The 22894-nt window shown below is 45.3% G+C and overlaps 1 protein-coding gene across 6 annotated transcripts in view; it reads right to left on the bottom strand.

The window, feature by feature from the left end:
- AMBRA1 (autophagy and beclin 1 regulator 1) overlaps positions 1-19786 on the bottom strand; it is a 97689-nt gene extending 77903 nt beyond the window's left edge. For 3 of the 6 annotated variants that reach the window (XM_069965356.1, XM_069965357.1, XM_069965358.1), the window contains exons 1-4: positions 19425-19786; positions 5022-5242; positions 3318-3376; positions 1883-2066 (exon numbers count right to left, since the gene is read on the bottom strand). In XM_069965356.1, the coding sequence (XP_069821457.1) occupies positions 1883-2066; positions 3318-3376; positions 5022-5156 (378 nt within the window). In that variant the 5' untranslated portion in view covers positions 5157-5242; positions 19425-19786. Of the gene's footprint in view, positions 1-1882; positions 2067-3317; positions 3377-5021; positions 5243-17813; positions 17891-19424 lie in introns of all 6 variants that reach the window. The other 3 variants (XM_069965354.1, XM_069965353.1, XM_069965355.1) reach the window with 3 other exon arrangements.
- Between the last annotated feature and the right edge of the window lie 3108 nt (positions 19787-22894).

Below are 22894 nucleotides of genomic sequence, written 5' to 3' on the forward strand. Positions count from 1 at the left end.
CCAAGAGCCGGTATATATGTCAGTATACAAGAACAGCGTACTAGTCTGGGAGATTTCATGAATAAAAATTATCCCTTTGGCGGGAGTTCAGGAGGGGAGGAAGACTAGCCGGCTTCACCAGGGTGGAGTCAATCATATAACCTTCCATTTGTGAGGTCTGTTACTATACACAGGCATTACATCCCACTGGAGGGGTCGGCCACCTTTAAGCAATGAGGCACTAACAGATGCTGTGCTGACTGTTACTTTGTGTTCTGCAACTCTCTCAGGTTGTGGGCTGGCTGGCCGGCCTCCCCACCCTTCATGGAGGAGCATGCGGCGTACACATCCCTCTGCCTCCTCCATAGTGGTTACACTGCACTCAAGCAAGATGCACAGATGCACTGGAGGAGGCGTTACGTGGCATAGTCCTCCATGACACCATCTTACGAATGGGAAAGCCATCCAGCTAGCATGCTGGCCTAAAGAATCGGCGGGGGTGCAGAACTACACTGATACAGAAAAAGAGGCAGCAGTCAGCACATTGTTTACCTGTAACTGCCTTATTTATCTAATACAGTTGGGTCCGTAGATACAGAACGACGACTATCAGCCATACTTGGCCTATTACCGGCTTACACATATCATTTTGTGTAATAGCTCATGTTAAAAAAACAACGATCAGCTGACATGCACGATCGTTGTCTTTCAGCATGTTTTAAATGCACAATGACGACAGAAATGGTCTGCTGCCTGTAGCTTTGTGTAATAGGAGTGGCGGCAGCAGACCACCGCTCTCCTCTATGGGCCATCTAAAGATCCCCCCCATTCAATGTCTGTGTGCGTAATAGCATAGACAGCAAGCAGGGTATGAGAAGCAAGCGAGCGCTGACTGGATAGGTCGGCACTCACTTCCTCCTGTAGATCGAGTTGTGTAATAGGGCCCTAAAACCTGGATTGAAGGTGGACAACCACTTTACAGAATACATTGTAGTTGTCCATCAGTGGTATATGTCAGGAGACCTACCAACAAAACGTGAAAAGGGGGTTATTCAGAAAGCTAGCCAAGTTTAAATTAAAGCAGGATGCTCCATTCACAGAACTCTAACATACCTCTTTTCGCCTCAGCAATATACAAATCACAATGATGCCCCCTTAAAGGTGTTATCCAGCCAGGATTAGGACATAGCTGCTTTCTTCCAATATGCAATATTACAGTTCGCCTCCTTTTAAATGGAACTGAGCTGCAATACTGCACCCAAACTAAGAAGAGAGGTGTTGGACGAAAACAGCCATGTTTTTCTAATCCTGGATAACCCCTTTAATAGGATCAAAAGAGAGAACATCCCACCAGGCCCCTATAGACAAATAAAGAGCACCTGCACTCTACAGAAAACTTCGGAAGATGAGGAAGGCATAAAAAAATTATTTTGGGCTGAGGGGAACACACACAAAAAAAAAAAAAAAAAAAAAAAAAAAAAGATCATATTCACCTGTCTCGGTGCCCACACAGCGCCCCGCTCTTGGTCCCCAGCCGGCTGTCTAAATACGTCACAACCCAGCTGACAGAGGCTCCATTCAGCCAGTCAGTGACTGGGGCGGGACACCACTGCAGTCAATGACTGACTGAACAGGGTAAATCCTACCCGCTTGTGACATACCTGGAAGCCGGGAGAAGACACCTGGCGGGGTATGGGAGCCCAGTCATGCAGCACAACGCAAGTACAAGGACAGGTAAACTTCGTGTCTTTATGATTTTCCCCCCACCCATAATGATTTTTCCTTTAACTTGACCTACAAGTTTAACTATGTTCCTTGAGATGGTAATACCCCTTTAAGGAGGGAATAATTTAGGTAATGTGTTTGTTTAGTGAACATGTCATACGACACAGAAAATACTCACATGTAAGTCCCATATACGCACTTCCCCATCAAGGCAACCGGATGCAATGAGGCCTGGAATAGTGGGGTGAAAGGTTACACACCACGGAGTCCGACGATGTCCTACCAGAGAATGTATACATCGCCCCGTCTTCACTTCTGTTATGTAGATGTTGTGATTGACATGAGTGGATGCCAGCAGGGTCCTGCAGGAACAAAGCACACATGAATGGTGGGCTCCACAGGGCAGGTAACATTACAATAAGGCTACCAAATCCAGCAAAGATTTAGAACCACAGTAGTCATTTAAGAATTACTCTTTTTAAAGAAAACCTACCTTTAAAAGGGGAACTCCAGCGGAAAAATATTTCTTTCAAATAAACTGGTGCCAGAAAGTTATAAGAGTTAAAGCTATACCGATTTGTAAATTACTTCTATTTAAAAATCTCCAATCTTCCAGTACTCATCAGCTGCTGTATGTCCTACAGGAAGTGGTATATTCTTTCCAGTCTGACACAGTGCTCTCTGCTGCCACCTCTGTCCATGACAGCAACTATCCAGAGCAGGAGAGGTTTTCCATGTGGATTTTCTTCTGCCCTGGACAGTTTCTGACATGGACAGAGGTGGCAGCAAAGAGCACCGTGTGAGATTGGAAAGAATATACTACTTCCTGCAGGACGTACAGCAGCTGATAAATACTGCAGGACTGGAGATTTTTCAATAGAAGTAAATTACAAATCTGTATAACTTTCTGACACCAGTTGATCTGAAAGAAAAAAAAATTCTGCCAAGTTCCCCTTTAAGAGTACAACAATGTTTCTAGTATTTTACTTCTGTGCAGTTCAATGTTTATTGCTTCATCATACTATTTGTAGTGGCGGTGCAATAAAACTTCGCTCGTCCCATTTAAGTGAACAGGGCAACACTGGAGTTCTTTTGCGCAGCCACAACCAAAATAGAGCAGAAGCATACACAAGTGCCATGGCAGCGTCACACAGCTGGTGAGCAAGAGTGATAGGTACTGGCACGTTACCAATCTAATACTGGTAATGTGCTCCTATCCTAAGGATAAGCCACCAATTTTAAAAGGCTGGAAAGCCAGTTTCACATCTAATTGCAGGGGGCGCAGCCATCGAGTGCAGTGACCCCTTAATCAAATGAGATGCCAATAGTCTGACTCCCACCAATCTGATATTAAGGGTCTAAATTAGGGTTAAGACATCAATATTAAAGTCCCACAAAACCCCTTATAACAGAGGGAATCAATGGAAAGAAAAACAAAAAAAACATCTCAGCCTATTAGAAGATATGGAAGATGTTTATAGACTCAGATTAAAGTATTGCACGTTTTCTTGGCAGAGGAGAATGGTTCTTGCAGATGATCCCCTGCCAGCAGGCTGAGCAGCTTTATACAGGCACGCCTGCCAGAAAGAGCGATGGAAGAGGATGAAATTCACCTGTCTGGGCTGAACGCCAGTAGGAATGTAGAACGCGGACTGTCTGGAAGTTCCACCTTCTGCAAAGTAAACAAGACAGGAGAAATGTCATGAGGCCGGTCATGGAGAAGCATCCTTGTGGTTTATTCACCATGTCTCTGAAGACACCTCACTCGCTGGGGAGCAGAGATTATAACATTGGTAGCAGAATACTCAGAATAACTGAAGCTGTATAAAGTAGAAATGACACCCATGCAGAGGAGAGGAGGTCATATGACCATGGGGGGTTACATTAACTACTGTCTACACTAGACTACAAATATAACAAAAGCCATTCCTAATAGGCATCAGTAAGTATATGCATTCATATACTTTATTATAGTATGTGTCACTGCAATGTAGATAGCTGACAGCACTAGATGCATTGGTTTACTTACACGTGGACATACAGGCAGCACCGCCCATTGCTGCGCTGTATATATAAATATACATAAAAGTGGAACACCCAGTAAAAGTGCTTTATGACAGCCCAGATTTCAGCAGAGTAGGATGTACATGCACAGTCACCGTCCAATGAAATAAAGGGAAATTACACAAAGCCAAGTTGTGTTGCAGCAGGTTTGTGAACTGCCTTGAACTGTCAGATGGGTAAAAAGCACCTTTACAGGTATACACGTGAGCTGTAAGACATGCTGGATGTGGGGCCTGTGTTTCTAGAGGCCTTCACTAGCGCTAATGGGTCAGCAAAGCTTTATCCTGGACTCCTTATCCCTGTGTGATCACCTGACTGTGCATATATATGTCCCCACCTCCATCTACAGATTCTTAGGCTATGTTCATACACCTCTTTCAAATCTGACATATTTGATTTTAAAGGTTCGCCATCAGCTGGGGATTCATATAAGGATTAGCCCCTATTGTCTTGCATTTAGCAAAAAGTTTGTAAGGAAATTTTCCGTTGTATATACAGGTTCCTGCAGAAAACCTATTCACGGGCATAGAATGCAGATTTGACATGCATTGTACTAAAAAATGAGCATCAATTCAGGACCTTAGGGAGGTGATGTTAGCACTTTGTACTCTGGCACACGTTACCTACCATTTTGCTGAAGTAGGGTCTGTACAAGTCCTTCACATAGCTGACTTTACTGCTGCTTCTGATAGAGATCCAGCACCTCACTGTCAGCCATGGGAAGGTGTTACACAGACTCTACTGCAGCAAACTGCAAGGTAACATGTGCCGGAGTATTTGTGTTTTCTGCTGCTAAATTAATCGTCATCCATGAATAATGAAGAATAGAATTTTAAATGCAAATGTGTTTTACATAGTCTATGTCAGTCACCTCCACCAGTAACTAGAACAGATGCCATTAAAGATACAAGAACAGGGAAGGTAACAACCTTTGCATATAAGTTTACTGCGACTGTAATAAAGCAAGTGCAGTTCCAATGTCAGGGACATCAATGGACTTGGTGGCTCTCTCAGGAAAGTAATGTTTCTTGAAAGCTGGTCTTACACAAGGCAGTTTTCTTGGAAAACTGGCGATGCAGTTTTTGAGCCAAAGCCAGGAGCGAGGCAGGTAGAAGACATAAGTGCCTCCTTTATTTTATCCATTACTTTGAATCCACTTCTGGTTTTGGCTCAAAAACTGCAATGGCAGTTTTTATAAATAATGCAGTGTGTGAAACCAGCCTCAGGAAAACACAATTTATATGCTCACTCACCTTGCCCTCCCATTTCATGAACCGGGTTTTGTCCTCTACCAAACACTGTAGGAGTCGCTGGGCTCCCTGCGCCTGCGTACCCCTCTCTCGGCCCGAAAGAATCCGGACCGCATTCTTTTCAGGCACAACCCTCATGGCACCGCCGGCGCCGACACAACAGCTTCTCAGAACAAAACGAAGGAGCTGACATCCAGATGCAGACAAGCAGACTTCATGGAAGCCTATAAATAAGGGGGGAAAAAAGTTACTAAGTACACACCATTAAACAGCTGTTGTCCCGTCTGCCTGAGAACTGCGCCCGCCTACCTGCTACTGCATTTTAAGGGAAAAATAAAGGTTATGTTTTACATATAGGAGCTGGTGAGTGCCACAGTTTCTTTCCTTTACCTTTACATACATTAGCTTATAAACATTTACTCCCATTATATAACGTAGGCACAGCACTGCCATTATGGCTCGTCGTACATGCTGCGGGCACAGGCTGTACCTGTATAAATGTACAATCTAGGCCTACATGCAAGAAAGACAACACAAGTTATTGTCTGGGTTTGGATAATGTGCAAAAAACAAGATGACAGACTATTTGTGCCTGGATACTGAATAAGGAAAGAGGGGGAGATAGTACTATTAGCATGTACAAAGACATTGCAGCAGTACACCTGTAAAGCTGAGTGTTACATACTACATGCAGGCCCAGATAGAGTGAAGGACAAGGAGGCAAGTGTGTGTCTATAGCATTTACAAGGAGGCACAGATAGTACTGCTTCCCTGTTTTTCACTGTAAATTATGCAGGCAACTCCAGGTGATAGTAGTATCTGTAACTGGCAACTTTACTGGCAGATGCCAATTGCCCCATCACAGGGAGAGAAATTCATTTCCAACTGCAACGGCAAGTAGAATAATCCCTGGACCAGCATCCTATTACATGTAATCTAGTGCTCAAAACCTATATTATATTTTTTCAAGAAAAACATTCAGGCCTCCCTTGCACTTCCAATCTCAGTGCTTGTACAGTAAAGAATCCACATCTGTGCTGATACTAAAATCTTCTTTCCTCTAGATGTAGAGGATGCCCCCTTGTCATGGTTACAGACCTAGGAGTAAAAACATCACTAGAAAGTGCTCTGTACTGTCCATTCATATATTTGTACATTGTGATCAGTTCACCCATGGGCTATGTTTCCACTAAATATAAGCAACAGACTTTCTTTTCATTAAAAGCATGGTGTGTGACCATAGCCCTAAAATATCTTTTTTTCTAAATTAAACAATCCCAAAGCTTGATAACCTGTCCTGGTACTGTAACCCACCTATTCCCTTAATGACCTTTGTTGCCCTCCTCAGCACCCGCTCCAGTTCAGCTGTGTCCTTCTTATATACTGGTGCCCAAAACTGTACACAGTATTCCATATGTGGTCTGACCAGTGATTTATAAAGAGGCAAAACTATATCAAACAGCAGAGGCTAGGAGTATTAGTTTTTGTTCTTTTTAGTCTATTGTTCTTCATAGTAAAATTGTTTTCAAACTGTATTGTAAATTATCTTTTCCTTTGATATGTTACTGTATTGTACTGGGGCAATGCACCTAGGACTTCACTGCATTGAGCGCTTTCACTAGCAGCCGGCAGTGTTGTCGTTTGGCTGGTCTTCCTAAGATCAGCGATCTGTTTCTCTTAAGGCTCTACTAGGCATTGCTCCCACCTAGCCAGAATCCTGCTCCACACTGATGAGGGGCAACACCCCAAAACAGCTGTATGTGGATGGTTACCTAGCCTTGGTTTGTCCCTTGTCATTACATTGACTTATAGGGCCACTTAATATGGTGGTTTTGGTGGTTTCCTAACAGGAGCTGCGACTTGGCTGGGTCCTTCACGGAGGGATATCTGGCTAGTTCATTGTGTTCTCATCTTTAGCATTTATGTCTCTTTTGATGCATACCATTATTTTATTAGCCTTGGCAGCTGCTGCCTGGCACTGATCACTAAGTTGAGTTTACTGTCCACCAAAACCCCTAAGTCCATTTCGGAAGCAGTTTTACCCAGTGTTTTATTATTTAGGACATAACTGTACTTATTATTTCTACGACCCAAATGCATAACTTTACATTTATCCACACTAAACTTCATTTGTCATTTCTCCACCCAAGCCTCCAGCTTCTCCAAATCCCTCTGTAATATGATATTATCCTCCTCTGTACTGATTACTTTACCCAGTTTAGTATCATCTGCAAAAATGGAGATTCTACTCTGTATCCCCCCCTACAAGATTAATAAAGCAATTAAAAAGAAGTGGACCCAACACTGACCCCTGTGGTACCCCACTAGTAACTAAAACCCAATCTAAATATGTTCCATCAATGACCACCCTCTGTTTTCTATCACTCAGCCAGTTATCCATTTACATATATCTTCCCCTAGTCCCAGCATCCTCATTTTATAGACCAACCCTACTTGCGGCACAGTATCAAATGTCTTTGAAAAGTCCATTATATGTTATTGCCTCTTTGCTACTAGAAATGAAACTAGAAGGGAAAAAAGAACAAAAAAAAAAAAACGGACGCTTTGCTCAAAATTTTTACTTCTGAATACATCAAAATGAATACTTTTTGCTGTAAATAAGAGTTTTGATACTATATCCTACATGAGGACTGAATAATGGGAAAGATTGAAGAATTCCTTTAATTTCACGTATTCTCCTAGTCTGCATGACCCATACCCATACAGTAGTTTACATGACCCATTCAGAGTTATGAACCCTATCCTCTTTCTGGAGTCTGTAACTACCTAACTTTACATTACGTCTTATTCACAAAAAGACTACGCCAAGTATCACTACTTCCATGGTAACTAGAAAACGCTGTCCGCGCGTCTGTGGAAGCGTTTGGCCTTCTTGTTCTCGGGTCACACATGCCGAAATAGGGAAGCCAAAGAGCGATCCTGGCTGTCACAGCACGGCAAGTAGCCAAGTGGACAGCTGGGCGGTCGGAGAGATTCTAACTAAAGCAGGACGGACGTGACATCTGAGATAGGATGCATAGGATAGAGCGGTAGTCTAAGACCTGTGGCTCTCCAGCAGTTGCAAAACTACAACTCCCATCATGCCTGGCAGCTAAAGGCTGACACTGCATGATGCAAAATATTGTTTTGCAAGCACTGGTGAACCACAGGTTGGGGAGCATATAGAGACATTATCCTAAACTACAGATATATAGAATATAGCTATGGAAAATACTTTATCACATACATGATAAAGTAGGAAGGGCAGGCCACCCATTCCGAGAAGTGACAAGAAACAGGATGCACCCTCCCCATCAGATTAAAGGGTATCTGAGGATACGTTCTCATCCCCACACAGCAAATACAGATTCTTACAAAAATTAGGAACTGAATGTAGCTTATACTGATAAGCAGAAGGGCTTCTGTATACAATGATGGTGCACAGCCCGCTGACTGATGTATACCCAACATATAACTGGGGTGGAACGCTGTGATGTATAGAAACACAACAGCACAAGTCATCTATTGATCGTCACTGAGAATATACACTGTATCACATGTCATCCAGACAAGTCAAAAGTGTGGATCGCGCTGGGTGTCAGTCCTGAGGCCACCTGTGATCACTCCCCAGCTGCCTGCCCCATCAAAAAAAGAAAGAAAAAAAAAAAAACACGTAATTGTAGCCTTAAATTCTAAAGGAGAAGTCCAGCGAAAATTTTTATTAAAGTATTGTATTGCCCCCCAAAAGTTATACAAATCCCCAATATACACTTATTACGGGAAATGCTTATAAAGTGCTTTTTTCCCTGCACTTACTACTGCATCAAGGCTTCACTTCCTGGATAAAATGGTGATGTCACTTCCTGGATAACATGGTGATGTCACTTCCTGGATAACATGGTGATGTCACTTCCTGGATAACATGGTGATGTCACTTCCTGGATAACATGGTGATGGCACGACCCGACTCCCAGAGCTGTGCGGGCTGTGGCTGCTGGAGAGGATGATGGCAGGGGGACACTGAGGGACACAGAGCACTGGAGGGACACTGTGCATCCCTCTGCCATCATCCTCTACAGCAGCCACAGCCCGCACAGCTCTGGGAGTCGGGTCGTGACATCGCCATGTTATCCAGGAAGTGAAGCCTTGATGCAGTAGTAAGTGCAGGGAAAAAAGGAATTTATAAGTATTTACCCGTGATAAGTGTACATTGGTGATTTGTATAACTTTTGGGGGGCAATACAATACTTTAACAAAAATTTTCGCCGGACCTCTCCTTTAAGGCTAAACATACAGACTAAACCACGAGTAGAGATGATCGAACACTGCTGATGTTCAGGTTCGTACAAACTCGAACCATCGGTATTTGACTCCCGCTGCCTTCCTGTTCCGTTGGGAAAGTGGAGACCGCCCGATTCCCGCATGTAAAACAGGAATACAGCCTGGGCCACATAGGTTGTATTCCTGTTTTCCAGATGTTACTCAGGCTGTCTCCACCTTCCCTACAGAACGGGAAGGCAGCGGAAGCCAAATACAGAGGTTCGAGTTCGTAAGGACCTGAACATCAGCGCTGTTCGATCATCTTTAACCACGAGCCCCAGTAGTCTGGCAGGATTTGCTTTTGATCAGAAAAATGTATCTGTTTTCTTCTACAAACAGCGCCAAACCGATCTGCAGGCCGTGTGTGGGATTGCAATTTAATTTACATAAACCTCCTTTAAATGAACAGACATATAATAAAATTCCTCTACACACCCCTGGCCCATGACTGCTAACAGGGAACAATAGATGAAATTCAGCTGTATAGCAAGTAAGTAAAACAAGTGCACGGTCCCTTTAAGGGCTAAAGTAGATTTCCTGTGCTCTGTGCTGGGCGGCTGCCAGGGGCACATGACCCAGTCTGCAATGAAACTGAAGATGAGAAGTGGTTTGATCTCTCATCATAGAACAAGACAATTCTAATGATTCCTCAGTCAGCACCGAGATCCCGAAAGGAAGAAAAAGCTTCAGCTAGACGACTCCCGACATCACACAGGAGCTCGGGGTCTTTTTACGCATAGTTGTGCAGAAATTTTCTACATGGAAAGGATCTTTTAACTGTAATACCTAAAAAAAAAATTATTTAAATTAAGAATAAATTACAGCAAACTGCAAAGTTCCAAGTGGAGAGATGGTGCACACATTGAGGGAGATTTAACAAACATGGTGTAAAGTGAAACTGGCTCAGTTGCCCCTAGCAACCAATCAGAATCCACCTTTCATTCCTCACAGACTCTTTGGTAAATGAAAGGTGGAATCTGATTGGTTGCTAGGGGCAACTGAGCCAGTTTCACTTTACACCATGTGATTTCAACTGCCCTCTCACACAGACCAGGTCCACTAACACCCCTGTTTGACAACCCGTCTTCCCCCTCAGCCGTAGGACAGGACTGTTTCCTTGTCTGGGATAGCGCGTTGGCCCCTAGACTCGCCAAAATATATACTTGCTCTCCCTCACCCTTACCGTCCTTCACTGAGCTTGGTGACCTCCGCCCAGAGAAACGTTTATTGTGGACAGAAAACTTCCAATTACGCTCTTATCTTACTACTCTTTCTAGATCACAGACCATCCATAGGAGTCTTACGACACTAGAGACACTAATCACTTCTGATGGTCCCCCGCATTACCTTCTCTCCTGTATGTACAGCATACTTACCTCACATGTGCTGGAGGAACCCCTCTGTTATGTACTGGCCTGGGAGAGGGAGTTGGAGGTCCATCTGGACAAATGCTTTTTATTTACTCACAAGCTTCCCATGGCCTGTCATGCACAGGAAAAAAATTATAAAAAATTCTCACAAGATGGTACCGCTGTCCTGCTTTACTACACGTGATTTTCCCCTCTGTGTCAGACCTTTGTTGGCAATGTTCTGCCGCCACAGGAACTAGGCTTCATGTTTGGTGGAGCTGTCAGGATATTCAACCCTTTTGGCAAAAAATATTTACACTCTATAATTCTCTCACAAACTCAACAGTCCCCTTCACAGCTCAGATTGGTCTTCTTTCCAGAATACCAGGATCCATTTCTTCAGTAAAAAAAAAAAAAAAAAAAAAAAAAAAAGTGTATTCCGCCACTTCTTGACTGCCGCCCGAACAGTTCTACCCCGCCACTGGAAATCCCCTACCCCGCCTACGCTAGTGGAATGGGTCTCGGAGGTTAACCATATTATGCATATGGAGGAAATGGTAGCAGAAGATGCAGGTCGCAATAAAGTATTTGCGTACACCTGGACGTCTTGGTTACAGTTACGTGACAGTCCTGAACTGGCGAATTGGCTTGCTGCTCCTTGAACTGTTCTATCCCTGTGACCTACCTTTGGCTATACACATACCGCATGATGGGATGTAGAGTCCCTCCATCCCTCCCCTCCCCCAACTTATTTATCTATTTATTTGTTATATATTATTTTTTTTTTTTTTTATATATATAATTTTTTTGATTGTTTAGTTTAGTTTTGTTTGCCTTGTCTTGTCTTGTTTTTGTTTAACTTTTTCCCTTATCACTTCTATTTCCACATCTTCCCCCCCCCCCTTTTACCTAAGATCCTTTTGTCTCTTTCTGCTACAATGCTTTGCTTCTTTCATTTCTATTTACTCTGTTCTTCCGGACATACACTTGTTAGTTTTACAGGTGACGCGCAGAGCACTCGAGACTTAATTTGGAGTTATAGTTCTTACTATTTTATATGCTCCACGTTATACTTTTCTTATGTCAATGTTAGCCACATCTGATTGTTGTATGGTATTGTACATGCTTATTATCTTGACTCTGCGCAGTCAGCGTCTTGCATTTCTTTCCTCTGCTTCTTTCAATAAAAACATTTAACGCAAAAAAGTGTCTGACAAGTGCTTGTGCAAAGTCCTACAATCCAGTCCATTGGGTAAAGCAGTATAATAATGTTGTTATGTACAAACAAGGCACGTATGGTGGAGCCCATATCAGAGGCGACGTGATCAATAAACATAGAACGTTAACTATGACCCAAGGCCATGGTATCTGCCTGGCAAACCAATGCTGAGGTGGAAGGGGAAAGAAGACCCTCTTGTCTAATGAAGAGATGGTCATCCTATGGCGTATGGAGATATGTTGTAGGGAAATAGGAAACCCCTTATGTGCTATAAAAACGTGGCACATTACAATATTTTTACTAAATACGAACAGGAAGAAGCAGTAATCCGGCACTGCCCAACTCATGTACTCACTGAACAAAGGTGTGTGCGGAGCTAGGAGCCAACTCAATGGAATCACCGACATACAACACCGCCATACACTGCAAATTACCGACATACAACAGTGGGGGACATCACAATGATAGCAGGGTTGTTCCACAGGTGACGGCCTGTTTCACACGTCACGCGCTTCTACTGGCCTGATGACATTACTCAAGACCCAGCGCTACAAAAACATGGCCACTTGTCCACCTCTCGTCTCTAGATTGGGTGGGGTTTAAACCTCAGTTCCATTGAAGTAAAAGGAGCTTAATTGCAAACCGCACCTGAACTGGAGACAAGAGAGGGGGGATCTGTCCTGGGCTTTGGCAGGTGATGCAATTATTGTCCTAAAAACTACTTTTAGGGTCTGTTCACACGCACAGACTCGCTGCGTAAACTCGCACCAAACTCGCATGAAAGTAGCTGCGTTTTTTGCGGTGTTGAACTCGCCTGTGAAAATCATGTAAAATCAAAACTCGCATGTAAAAAAAAATCACACCAAACACGCAGCGAGAATACACATACATTGACTTGATAGCAATCAGTATGAGGGTCTGTTCACTGTACACACGTACAGACTCGCTGCGTATTTATCGCTGCTAGTTTCTCGCACATCAATCCACAGTGATACTGATTGCTATCAAGTCAATGTATGTGTATTCTTGCTGCGTGTTTGGTGCGATTTTGTACATGCGAGTTTTGATTTTCACAGACGAGTTCAACACCACAAAAAACGCAGCTACTTTCGTGCGAGTTTGAGTTTGTAGTGCTGGATAACCCCTTTTAAGGGGTAGTGCGGCGGTAAACAATTATTCACAGAATAACACACATTACAAAGTTATACAACTTTGTAATGTATGTTATGTCTGTGAATGGCCCCCTTCCCCGTGTCCCACCACCCCCACCCGTGTACCCGGAAGTGTGGTGCGCTATACATACCTGTCACGTGCCGACTCGTCTCCGATCTTCAGTCTGCGATGTCGTCTTCGGATGGCCCGGCCGAATCCCTCCGAGCGTCCTGAGTGCCGGACGCCCTCTTCAGCGTCATCAGATGCTCAACCGCGATTGGCTAATCACAGTTTGGCTCAGCCAATCGCGGCTGAGCAGCTGATGACACGGCAGAGGGCGGCCGGCACTCAGGACGCTCGGAGGGATTCGGCCGAAGACAACATCGCTGACTGAAGATCGGAAACGAGTCGGCACATGACAGGTAATGTATAGCGCACCACACTTCCGGGTACACAGGTGGGGGTGGTGGGACACAGGGAAGGGGGCCATTCACAGACATAACATACATTACAAAGTTGTATAACTTTGTAATGTGTGTTATTCTGTGAATAATTGTTTACCGCCGCACTACCCCTTTAAGGCAAGAGACAGCCCTACTCTTGTCTCCAGATTGGGCGGGGTTTTGCTGCTCAGTTCCATTAAAGTGAATGGAGTTTAACTGCAAACCGCACCTGAACTGGAAACAAGAGTCATGTGTTGTCTCTTAAAAGAAAGTGGCCATATTTCTGTAGCACTGGATAAACCTTTTAACACTGCACAGATGCCTTAACTATCCACCACACGTGCAGTGTTCAGACAAGGGATGATTAGGAGAAATCCTGCCAAGGGGCGTTCCTAATGGTGGGGAGGAGGGATGGAGAGGCGGCACAGGCCTAGGCCACAGATACTAAATTTGACACAGGGCTGCAAGTTTCAAAGTTGTTTTTTAGGACAATCTCACCTGTCGAACGGACCCCAGGACAGATCTTGTATTAAAAGCAGCTATCCAACGGTACAAGCGGTTTGGGGGGGGAAAGGGGGCAAATTGTGGCTACAGATTCACTTTAAAGTCAGAAATGCTTTTCCTGGGAAAAGTCTTGAGAATGCAACCCTCATCATAAAGACAGATCCCAGAGTCAAAAACTGAAGACTGTAGGAGCCACACTGACAGTGGTGATAAGAAAAGCTGCTCAGCAATCATACAGATCCACAGATATAAATGTGCCCCAGATACATCTATCTACCATAAGGGTATTTCCACACTGAGTAGATACAGGGGAAGTGCCGCAGTGCTCAGTGTCCCACTATCAGTGAATGAGAGGGCGCGCGTTCCTCCGCAGCCGCCGCTCTCCGCTCAAAGAACTGACATGTCTCTCATTCAAAGACAGCGGGACACTTGAGCACGGCGGGATTCCGCGTCGGAGAGCTCCGCTGCGGAATTCCGCTATACTTACTTAGTGTGAACATACCCAGCCGGGACTACACACACACAGCTGCCCTACAGGGGGCCATATATGTAAATGTTGGCTGAACCTGTTGAGTGTTGCAGGAACGGTTAATCGTCTATGGTCAGGAGACTTCCCTCCAACAGCACGACCAGGCAGGTGGATTGTCATCACACTACATTAAATGCAATGTATCCAAGCTATACATCAAAGCCAGTCAGAGAAAATAAGGATGGTCCTATTCATTTTAATGGCCCAAACATAGTTAAGTATCACTGCCACTAACAAGATACAGTACCCTCAATCTCAAAATAATATCACTGTGTCACTGTGCTATCAACAGGAATAGGGACCGCCATCCATAGTGTTCCTCTTTCCTCCCTGTATATACAGGATTGCAGTGGAGTAAGTCAGGTCACGGCACCGGCACGATGTCACATATCACAGTTGGACAATGAGGTCACAACTGTGTATGTGATTATATATATATATATATATATATATATATATATATATATATATATATATATATATATATATATATATATATATATATTACACACAAACATACTCACGTTTGCTGTTTTGCTGATCTGTTGGTGTTGGTTTGTGTTCATGATTTGTATCATTTGGGTGAACAATTTTTAAATGAGATTTATTAAACGTTAAGTTTTACCCCAAACATAGTTAACCAGTCAATAGCCAACTATCATCAGTCTAATAAAGTGAATAGGGCTGCTGTGGTACATGTCACAATCATTTATATTTAATGGTATCATCTAAAAGAAATAATCCGGGCACTTACCAGCGTGTCCTTAATATATCTTTATTAGGCAGCGATCATGTCGCAAAGACAGTCCAACAAATGTTTCACGCACGCAACCTGCGCTTTGTCAAGGCTAAGCTTTGGTGCTCAACTCTTGTTGGTCTGTCTCTGCAACATGATCGCTGTCTGATAAAGAAGATTCATTAAAGGAGAGCTCCAGCAAAAACGAAAAATCTCTTGCAGGCAGCCGGGTGTAACAACATCTATACTTATCTGTCCCCGTGCCCCCGCAGCACTGCATCGCATCATCGCTCATGAACGCCTGCCAGCCTCCTCTAGATCCTGCAATGTCAAGACCTGGCTCAGAAATATCCGCTCAGCCTGTCAGTGACTCAGGAAGGACAGTGCTGTGGTCACTGACTGGCTGAGTGGGCGCTTCCTGCTGGGTTTTAACACCAGGCAAGAAAAAGCCAACAGGCAAGAAAAAGGGGCCTGCGGCAGTCAGTGAGCTAGAGCTGCGGGGCAGGGGAAGGGGTAAGTATAGATTCTTTATCAGGTCCTTGCACCCCCTGCCTGCACTGGATTTTTAGTTTTTACTTGAGTTCTCCTTTAAAGTGACTGTACCACCAGCCCAGGCTGAAGCACTGGAGGTGGACCGACCCACCCTTAGTGGGAGGAAACCCTATGATAGGGTTCCATTGATTCTAATGGAGTCACGTCATGGAGGGGCTGGAGTTTCTTCCCACCAAGGGTGGGTCAGGCCGCCTCCAGTGCTTCAGCCTGGGCCTGGTGGTACAGTCACTTTAAGGGGACGCTGGTGAGTGACATGATCATGTCTTTTGGATGATAAAATCGTGGACTGCTATATACTCGCGTCACTAAACACCACCTAAGCCCAAGCCCATTAGCACTTTCTTTCTGTGGACTTTTTGGCCCAAATTTATTAAAGAGTGTAAAGTATACACTGATGTAAACTGCCCACAGCAACCAATCATGGCTCCTCTTTCATTTTACCAGAACTGAAAGCTGAGCTGTGATTGGTTGTTGTGGGCAGTTTACGCTTTTTGATAAATTGCCGCCTTTATGTGTTCCGGAATGTAAAGTCCAGCTGAGTCATTGCGCAGTAAGTAGTATGAACCTGTTGAGTATTAAAAAATAATACATGAACGTTCGCATACAAAGGACATAGTATGCTGAAAAAAAAAAACCCATAAAAAATAAAATATATAACAAGAAAAAAACCCTGTCACCAAAACCACCTGAAGACTTAGATCGCAATGCGCTCTAACCCATTGTATGTTTAGTTTAAGGGTAGCTTCACAAGTAGCAATTCGCAGGAGATTTCACACTTTTTTTTTTAATAGGGTTTATATACTCGCAGCGGAATGAAAATTATGTAAAGCGACATCCCCCTTAACCCACCGCGGCCCAGTGAATACGTTACCCGACCGCTCTCTGGCCTGCTTCTGTGGCTGCAGCGGGACAGTGCCCCAAATGGCAGAGCAAGATGTCAGGATGCTGGGAGCCACAGAAGCAGGCCAGAGCACAGGTGGGTAAAGTATCCACCGGTCTGTCATAGGCTAAGGGGGATGGCGCTTGACATACTTGCAGCAGAATAAAAATTCCTATTTTCATTCTATTCAAAATGACAGTGCCGGGATCTTAGCATATTTTGCTGCGGAGCTCGCAACATTAACCAAAACCAGGAGTAGGTTGGAAACAGAAACTGTGCAAACCTTTCCATTAAAATTTTGCTTCGTTAGATTCACTTGTGACTTTGGTTAAAAAAAAAATACACGTAAATAGAGATGAGCGAACCTGGAGCATGCTTGAGTCGATCCGAACCCGAACTTTCGGCATTTGATTAGCGGTGGCTGCTGAAGTTGGATAAAGCCCTAAGGCTATGTGGAAAACATGGATATAGTCATTGGCTGTATCCATGTTTTCCAGACAACCTTAGAGCTTTATCCAAGTTCAGCAGCCCCAGCTTATCAAATGCTGAACAATCGGTTCAGATCGACCTGAACCCGGTTCGCTCATCTCTACATGTAAACATAGCCTAAAGATGAGAATTCAAATGATAAATTTACTTTTTTCTTTTTTTGCACGCATTACTTTTGATAAAATTCTCAAAAAACGCTGCAGCCCCTTTAAACAGCTGATCGGCAGGGGTACTGGGAATCGCTTCCTTCCTTATACTGATGGCCTAACTCATGTGTAAGGATAGAGAACACCTTTACCTCATGAATATTCAGCATAAAAAAAAAGTGTGTGTATTTTAAACCTGCAGCATGCCCTGCCTGATATGAATGCAGATCTACAGCAGGTTGTCACGCATCCCGTGTACACTCAGATGTGCAGCCGACATGCGCAGCTTAAAAAAGTTGAGTTGTTTTGTTTTTTTCCTTCTACTCACAGTGATGCAGATTTACTTGTATAGAACCTGCAGCATATCTGCCCTCTGGGACAACAACCAGCACGGTGTGTCAAATACTACATAAAACCCATTGGCCATAGATGCGTCATGTACTACAGAACAAAAATTTCCAAAAAGTTATACATACTTCTCTAGCCTCTCATTGATCCTACGTGCCAAGATTTTTCCTGTATACCTGTCAGTGCCTCGGAGTTGGCCAAGTTTCTGTACAAATTCAATAAGAGATGTTAACGTTTTGATAAATTTTAAAGTAGTTATCCAGCGCTACATGGCCACTTTCCCCCTACTGTTGTCTCCAGATTGGGTGGGGTTTTGAAACTCAGTTCCATTGAAGTAAATGGAGCTTAATTGCAAACCGCACCTGAACTGGAGACAACAGTAGGGGGAAAGTGGCCATGTTTTTGTAGCGCTGGATAACCCCTTTAAGCAAACTAAAAACTAAACATGTAGGGTAGTGATAAGCGAATGTACAGTACTAGCAAAGCGCTTCGCTAAACTCGGCTGTCGGCTGCGTTTGAACTCTGTACCGCTTTGGATCTCTGAAAAAGCTAAATCCATTCCTGAGAAACTGTTTAAAAAAATCTGTCAGATACCTGTGAGTGTAAAAGGACCCTAAGAGGCCAAACAAATAAAGATAACATTTCCCTGATAAACTTTTTTTTTTAACATAGCAAATATCCAATTTCCTGCCGCAACGTCGAAAAGGGAGGATAGAAAGAAGTGATACTTACCTCCTCCAGTCCCCTCCCCTCCACTATCTCCAGGATCCTTTGACACGTCATCCCCATAAGTAGCGCTGAGTAGACATGTCAAACAGTTTGACAGGTCCGCTCGATTGTACACGCAAGACATGCCCCGCTCGGCCAACCACTGGCCACAAGAACGTCCTGCCTCGGGCCCTCTGTACGCATCCGTGTGCTCTTGGGGATCGTAAAACCATTAAACGCATGGAGTGTCATCCATTACTACAGATCCTGTTTTTTTTAAGGTTCGGGATCCAGGTAAAGGCACGGGCATTGGCCCATAGACTAACGCAGGGATTGGGAACCTTCAGGCCCTCCGACTGTTGCAAAACTACAATGCCCATCATGCCTGGACAGCCAAAGCTTTAGCTGTCCAGGCATGATGGGCATTGTAGTTTTGCAACAGCTGGAGGTTCCCTTCCCCTAGTGTAATGGATCCCACAATTGTGGACATGCGTAAGGTTCCTTAAAGGGACGACATCACAGGAACCAGGAAGTATTGAGGGTCAGAAGAATTCCCCCCCCCCCCCCTCTTTAACCCTCATATATACAACATGTTTTCTTCCCCGACAACCACTTTAGGGCCTGTTCACACACGCCGGAAACATTTAGGATATTCCTAGTCAGAATCTGCAACAAACCTGCAGCATTGTGTGAACACAACCCAAGGAAAAGGATCCATACAGGGCGACAATTTCACCGCTCGCCGCACATAGACGAGAGCCGGTAAATATGATGCGATCACCGGAGCCGCACGTCATAGAAATAATAGTGTCTGAGGTGATAAATATAAGAAACCATAATAAGTGGTGTAATAGAGGCACAAGCCGGTTACCATGGTGAAGCCCAGGGCTACTACATGTGACAGATAGTAGCCCAGGGCAGCCCCGGAGCCTGTATACAGCAATCACTGTGTCTATATAGATGGAAGAGCCACAATAACATACAAGCCCTCCCGGCCGCAGCCGCACGTCACCCGTGCCGGGATTAGTCACCTCTCGGGCGGTGCAGGCCTCGCTGGCTCCGGCCTGGGTGCTCCGGGTGAGTCCTGGGCCTGGCAGGCCGCTCGCTGTCCCGGACCGGGTTATGGGAGGAATCCTGGGCCTCGTACGGACGGCGGAAAGCGGAGGGAAATCGTTGGCTACAGACAGATACCGTGCACAGCGACCATCCGGGACAATGGCGGCCGCCAGACCGAAGCAGCTGCCAGCCGAAATCACCGGATACCCGAGCGTATCGATGGGGGAGCCAACTAGGATCAAACTGAGCCAATCAGAGGGCGGCGTCTGTTTTTTAAGGCAGTGGTAATGGAGCGCCGAGCGGTGTCAGCAGATGCAGGCGTAGTAATGGAGCGGAGAGCGGTGTCAGCAGATGCAGGCGTAGTAATGGAGCGGAGAGCGGTGTCAGCAGATGCAGGCGTAGTAATGGAGCGGCCGAGCAGGGAGGATGAGGAGATGCAACGGCCGCGGCTGTGGGGAGATAGAGCTCCTATCGTGTATAAGCTGCTGAGGGAGCAGGGTGGGGATACACAGAGGCACAGGGCTGTGAGGATATAGAGCTCCAACCGTATATAGGCTGCTGAGAGAACAGGATGGGGATATACAGAGGCACAGGACTCCTATATAGGCTGCTGAGAGAACAGGATGGGGATATACAGAGGCACAGGACTCCTATATAGGCTGCTGAGAGAACAGGATGGGGATATACAGAGGCACAGGACTCCTATATAGGCTGCTGAGGGAACAGGATGGGGACACACAGAAGCACAGGACTCCTATATAGGCTGCTGAGGGAACAGGATGGGGACACACAGAAGCACAGGACTCCTATATAGGCTGCTGAGGGAACAGGATGGGGACACACAGAAGCACAGGACTCCTATATAGGCTGCTGAGGGAACAGGATGGGGGGACACAGAAGCAAAGGACTCCTATATAAGATGCTGAGGAAGCAGGATGGGGACACACAGAAGCACATGACTCCTATATAGGCTGCTGAGGGAACAGGATGGGGATATACAGAGGCACATGACTCCTATATAGGCTGCTGAGGGAACAGGATGGGGACACACAGAAGCACAGGACTCCTATATAGGCTGCTGAGGGAACAGGATGGGGACACACAGAAGCACAGGACTCCTATATAGGCTGCTGAGGGAACAGGATGGGGACACACAGAAGCACAGGACTCCTATATAGGCTGCTGAGGGAACAGGATGGGGACACACAGAAGCACAGGACTCCTATATAGGCTACTGAGGGAACAGGATGGGGACACACAGAAGCACAGGACTCCTATATAGGCTGCTGAGGGAACAGGATGGGGACACACAGAAGCACAGGACTCCTATATAGGCTGCTGAGGGAACAGGATGGGGGGACACAGAAGCAAAGGACTCCTATATAAGATGCTGAGGAAGCAGGATGGGGATATATAGAAGCACAGGGCTGTGAGGAGACAGGACTCCTATCGTGTATAATCTGCTGAGGGAACAGGATGGGGACACACAGAAGCACAGGGCTGTGAGGAGACAAGACTCCTATCGTATATAAGCTGCTGAGGGAACAGGATGGGGATATACAGAAGCACAGGACTGTGGGGAGACAGGAATCCTATCGTATATAAGCTGCTAAGGAAACAGAATGGGGTTACACAGAAGTACAGGACTCCTATATAAGATGCTGAGGAAGCAGGATGGGGATATACAGAAGCACAGGGCTGTGAGGATACAGGACTTCTATCGTATATAAGCTGCTGAGGGAACAGGATGGGGACACACAGAAGCACAGGGCTCCTATATAAGATGCTGAGGAAGCAGGATGGGGTTACACAGAGGCAAGCTGCTGAGGGAACAGGATGAGGATACACAGAAGCACAGGGCTGGGGGGATACAGGACTCCTGTATAACATGCTGAGGATGCAGGCTGGGATTACACAGAAGCACAGGACTCCTATATAAGCTGCTGAGGGAACAGGATGGGGTTACACAGAAGCACAGGACTCCTATATAAGATGCTGAGGAAGCAGGATGGGGTTACACAGAGGCACAGGGCTGTGGGGAGACAGGACTCCTATCGTATATAAGCTGCTGAGGGAACAGGATGAGGATACACAGAAGCACAGGGCTGTGGGGATACAGGACTCCTGTATAACATGCTGAGGATGCAGGCTGGGATTACACAGAAGCACAGGATTCCTATATAAGCCGCTGAGGAAGCAGGATGGGGTTACATAGAGGCACAGGGCTGTGGGGAGACAGGACTCCTATAGAAGCTGCTGAGGGAACTGGATGGGGACACACAGAAGCACAGGGCTGTGGGGATACAGGACTCCTATATAAGCTGCTGAGGAAACAGAGGCACAGGGCTGTGAGGATACAGGACTATATAAGATGCTGAGGCATTATATACTGGAAGCAGGATGGGGATATACACAGGCACAGGGCTGTGGGGATACAGGACTCCTATATAAGCCGCTGAGGCATTATATACTGGAAGCAGGATGGGGATATACACAGGCACAGGGCTGTGGGGATACAGGACTCCTATATAAGCCGCTGAGGCATTATATACTGGAAGCAGGATGGGGATATACACAGGCACAGGGCTGTGGGGATACAGGACTCCTATATAAGCCGCTGAGGCATTATATACTGGAAGCAGGATGGGGATATACACAGGCACAGGGCTGTGGGGATACAGGACTCCTATATAAGCCGCTGAGGCATTATATACTGGAAGCAGGATGGGGTTATACAGAGGCACAGGGCTGTGGGGTCAAAAACGTGTTTTATAAGGCGAGGGCTACAAAACCAGCAAAATGCATCCAAGTCATGACTTTACAACTAAAAAAAAAAAAAAAAAAAGTTGCAATTGCTCGAGTCCATCCGAACCCAATCGTTCTAAGGTTGTCTGGGAAACATGGATACAGCCAATGACTATATCCATGATTTCCACATAGCCTTAGGGCTTTATCCAACTTCAGCAGCCACCGCTAATCAAATGCCGAACGATCGGGTTCGGATGGACTCGAGCATACTCCAGGTTCGCTCATCTCTAGTTGCAAATGGTAATGTGGAGGATCACTATATATTCAACTAAAGTCACTGTCGCCAGCCTTAAAAGGGGCTCTGTCATGTTAAAAAAAAAAAAACCTGTCAGGTGTCAGGGACTGCTGAGACCCCCACCCATCAGGGGAATGAGCCAGGAGAAGCACAGGGTAGCGCACTTCGCTTCTCTACTCTCAGCAATCTCTGTCTATGGGCTCCATTATAGCTTAATGTGGCTTCTAGAGGTAGGGGATTGATGGGGAGGTGAAGCGCTTTACTGTGTGCTTCTTCCTGTTTGGTGGGGGCCTCAGCAATGAGAGTGATAAAAAAAAAAAAAAAACTTTTGACATGTCCCTGCGACAAGCACTTTAAGTAAAATTGGTCACCCGATAAATGCTACATGAAAAAATTACTGCA

Source organism: Dendropsophus ebraccatus, chromosome 4, assembly GCF_027789765.1.
Source record: "Dendropsophus ebraccatus isolate aDenEbr1 chromosome 4, aDenEbr1.pat, whole genome shotgun sequence".
Classification (NCBI taxonomy): Eukaryota; Metazoa; Chordata; class Amphibia; order Anura; family Hylidae; genus Dendropsophus; species Dendropsophus ebraccatus.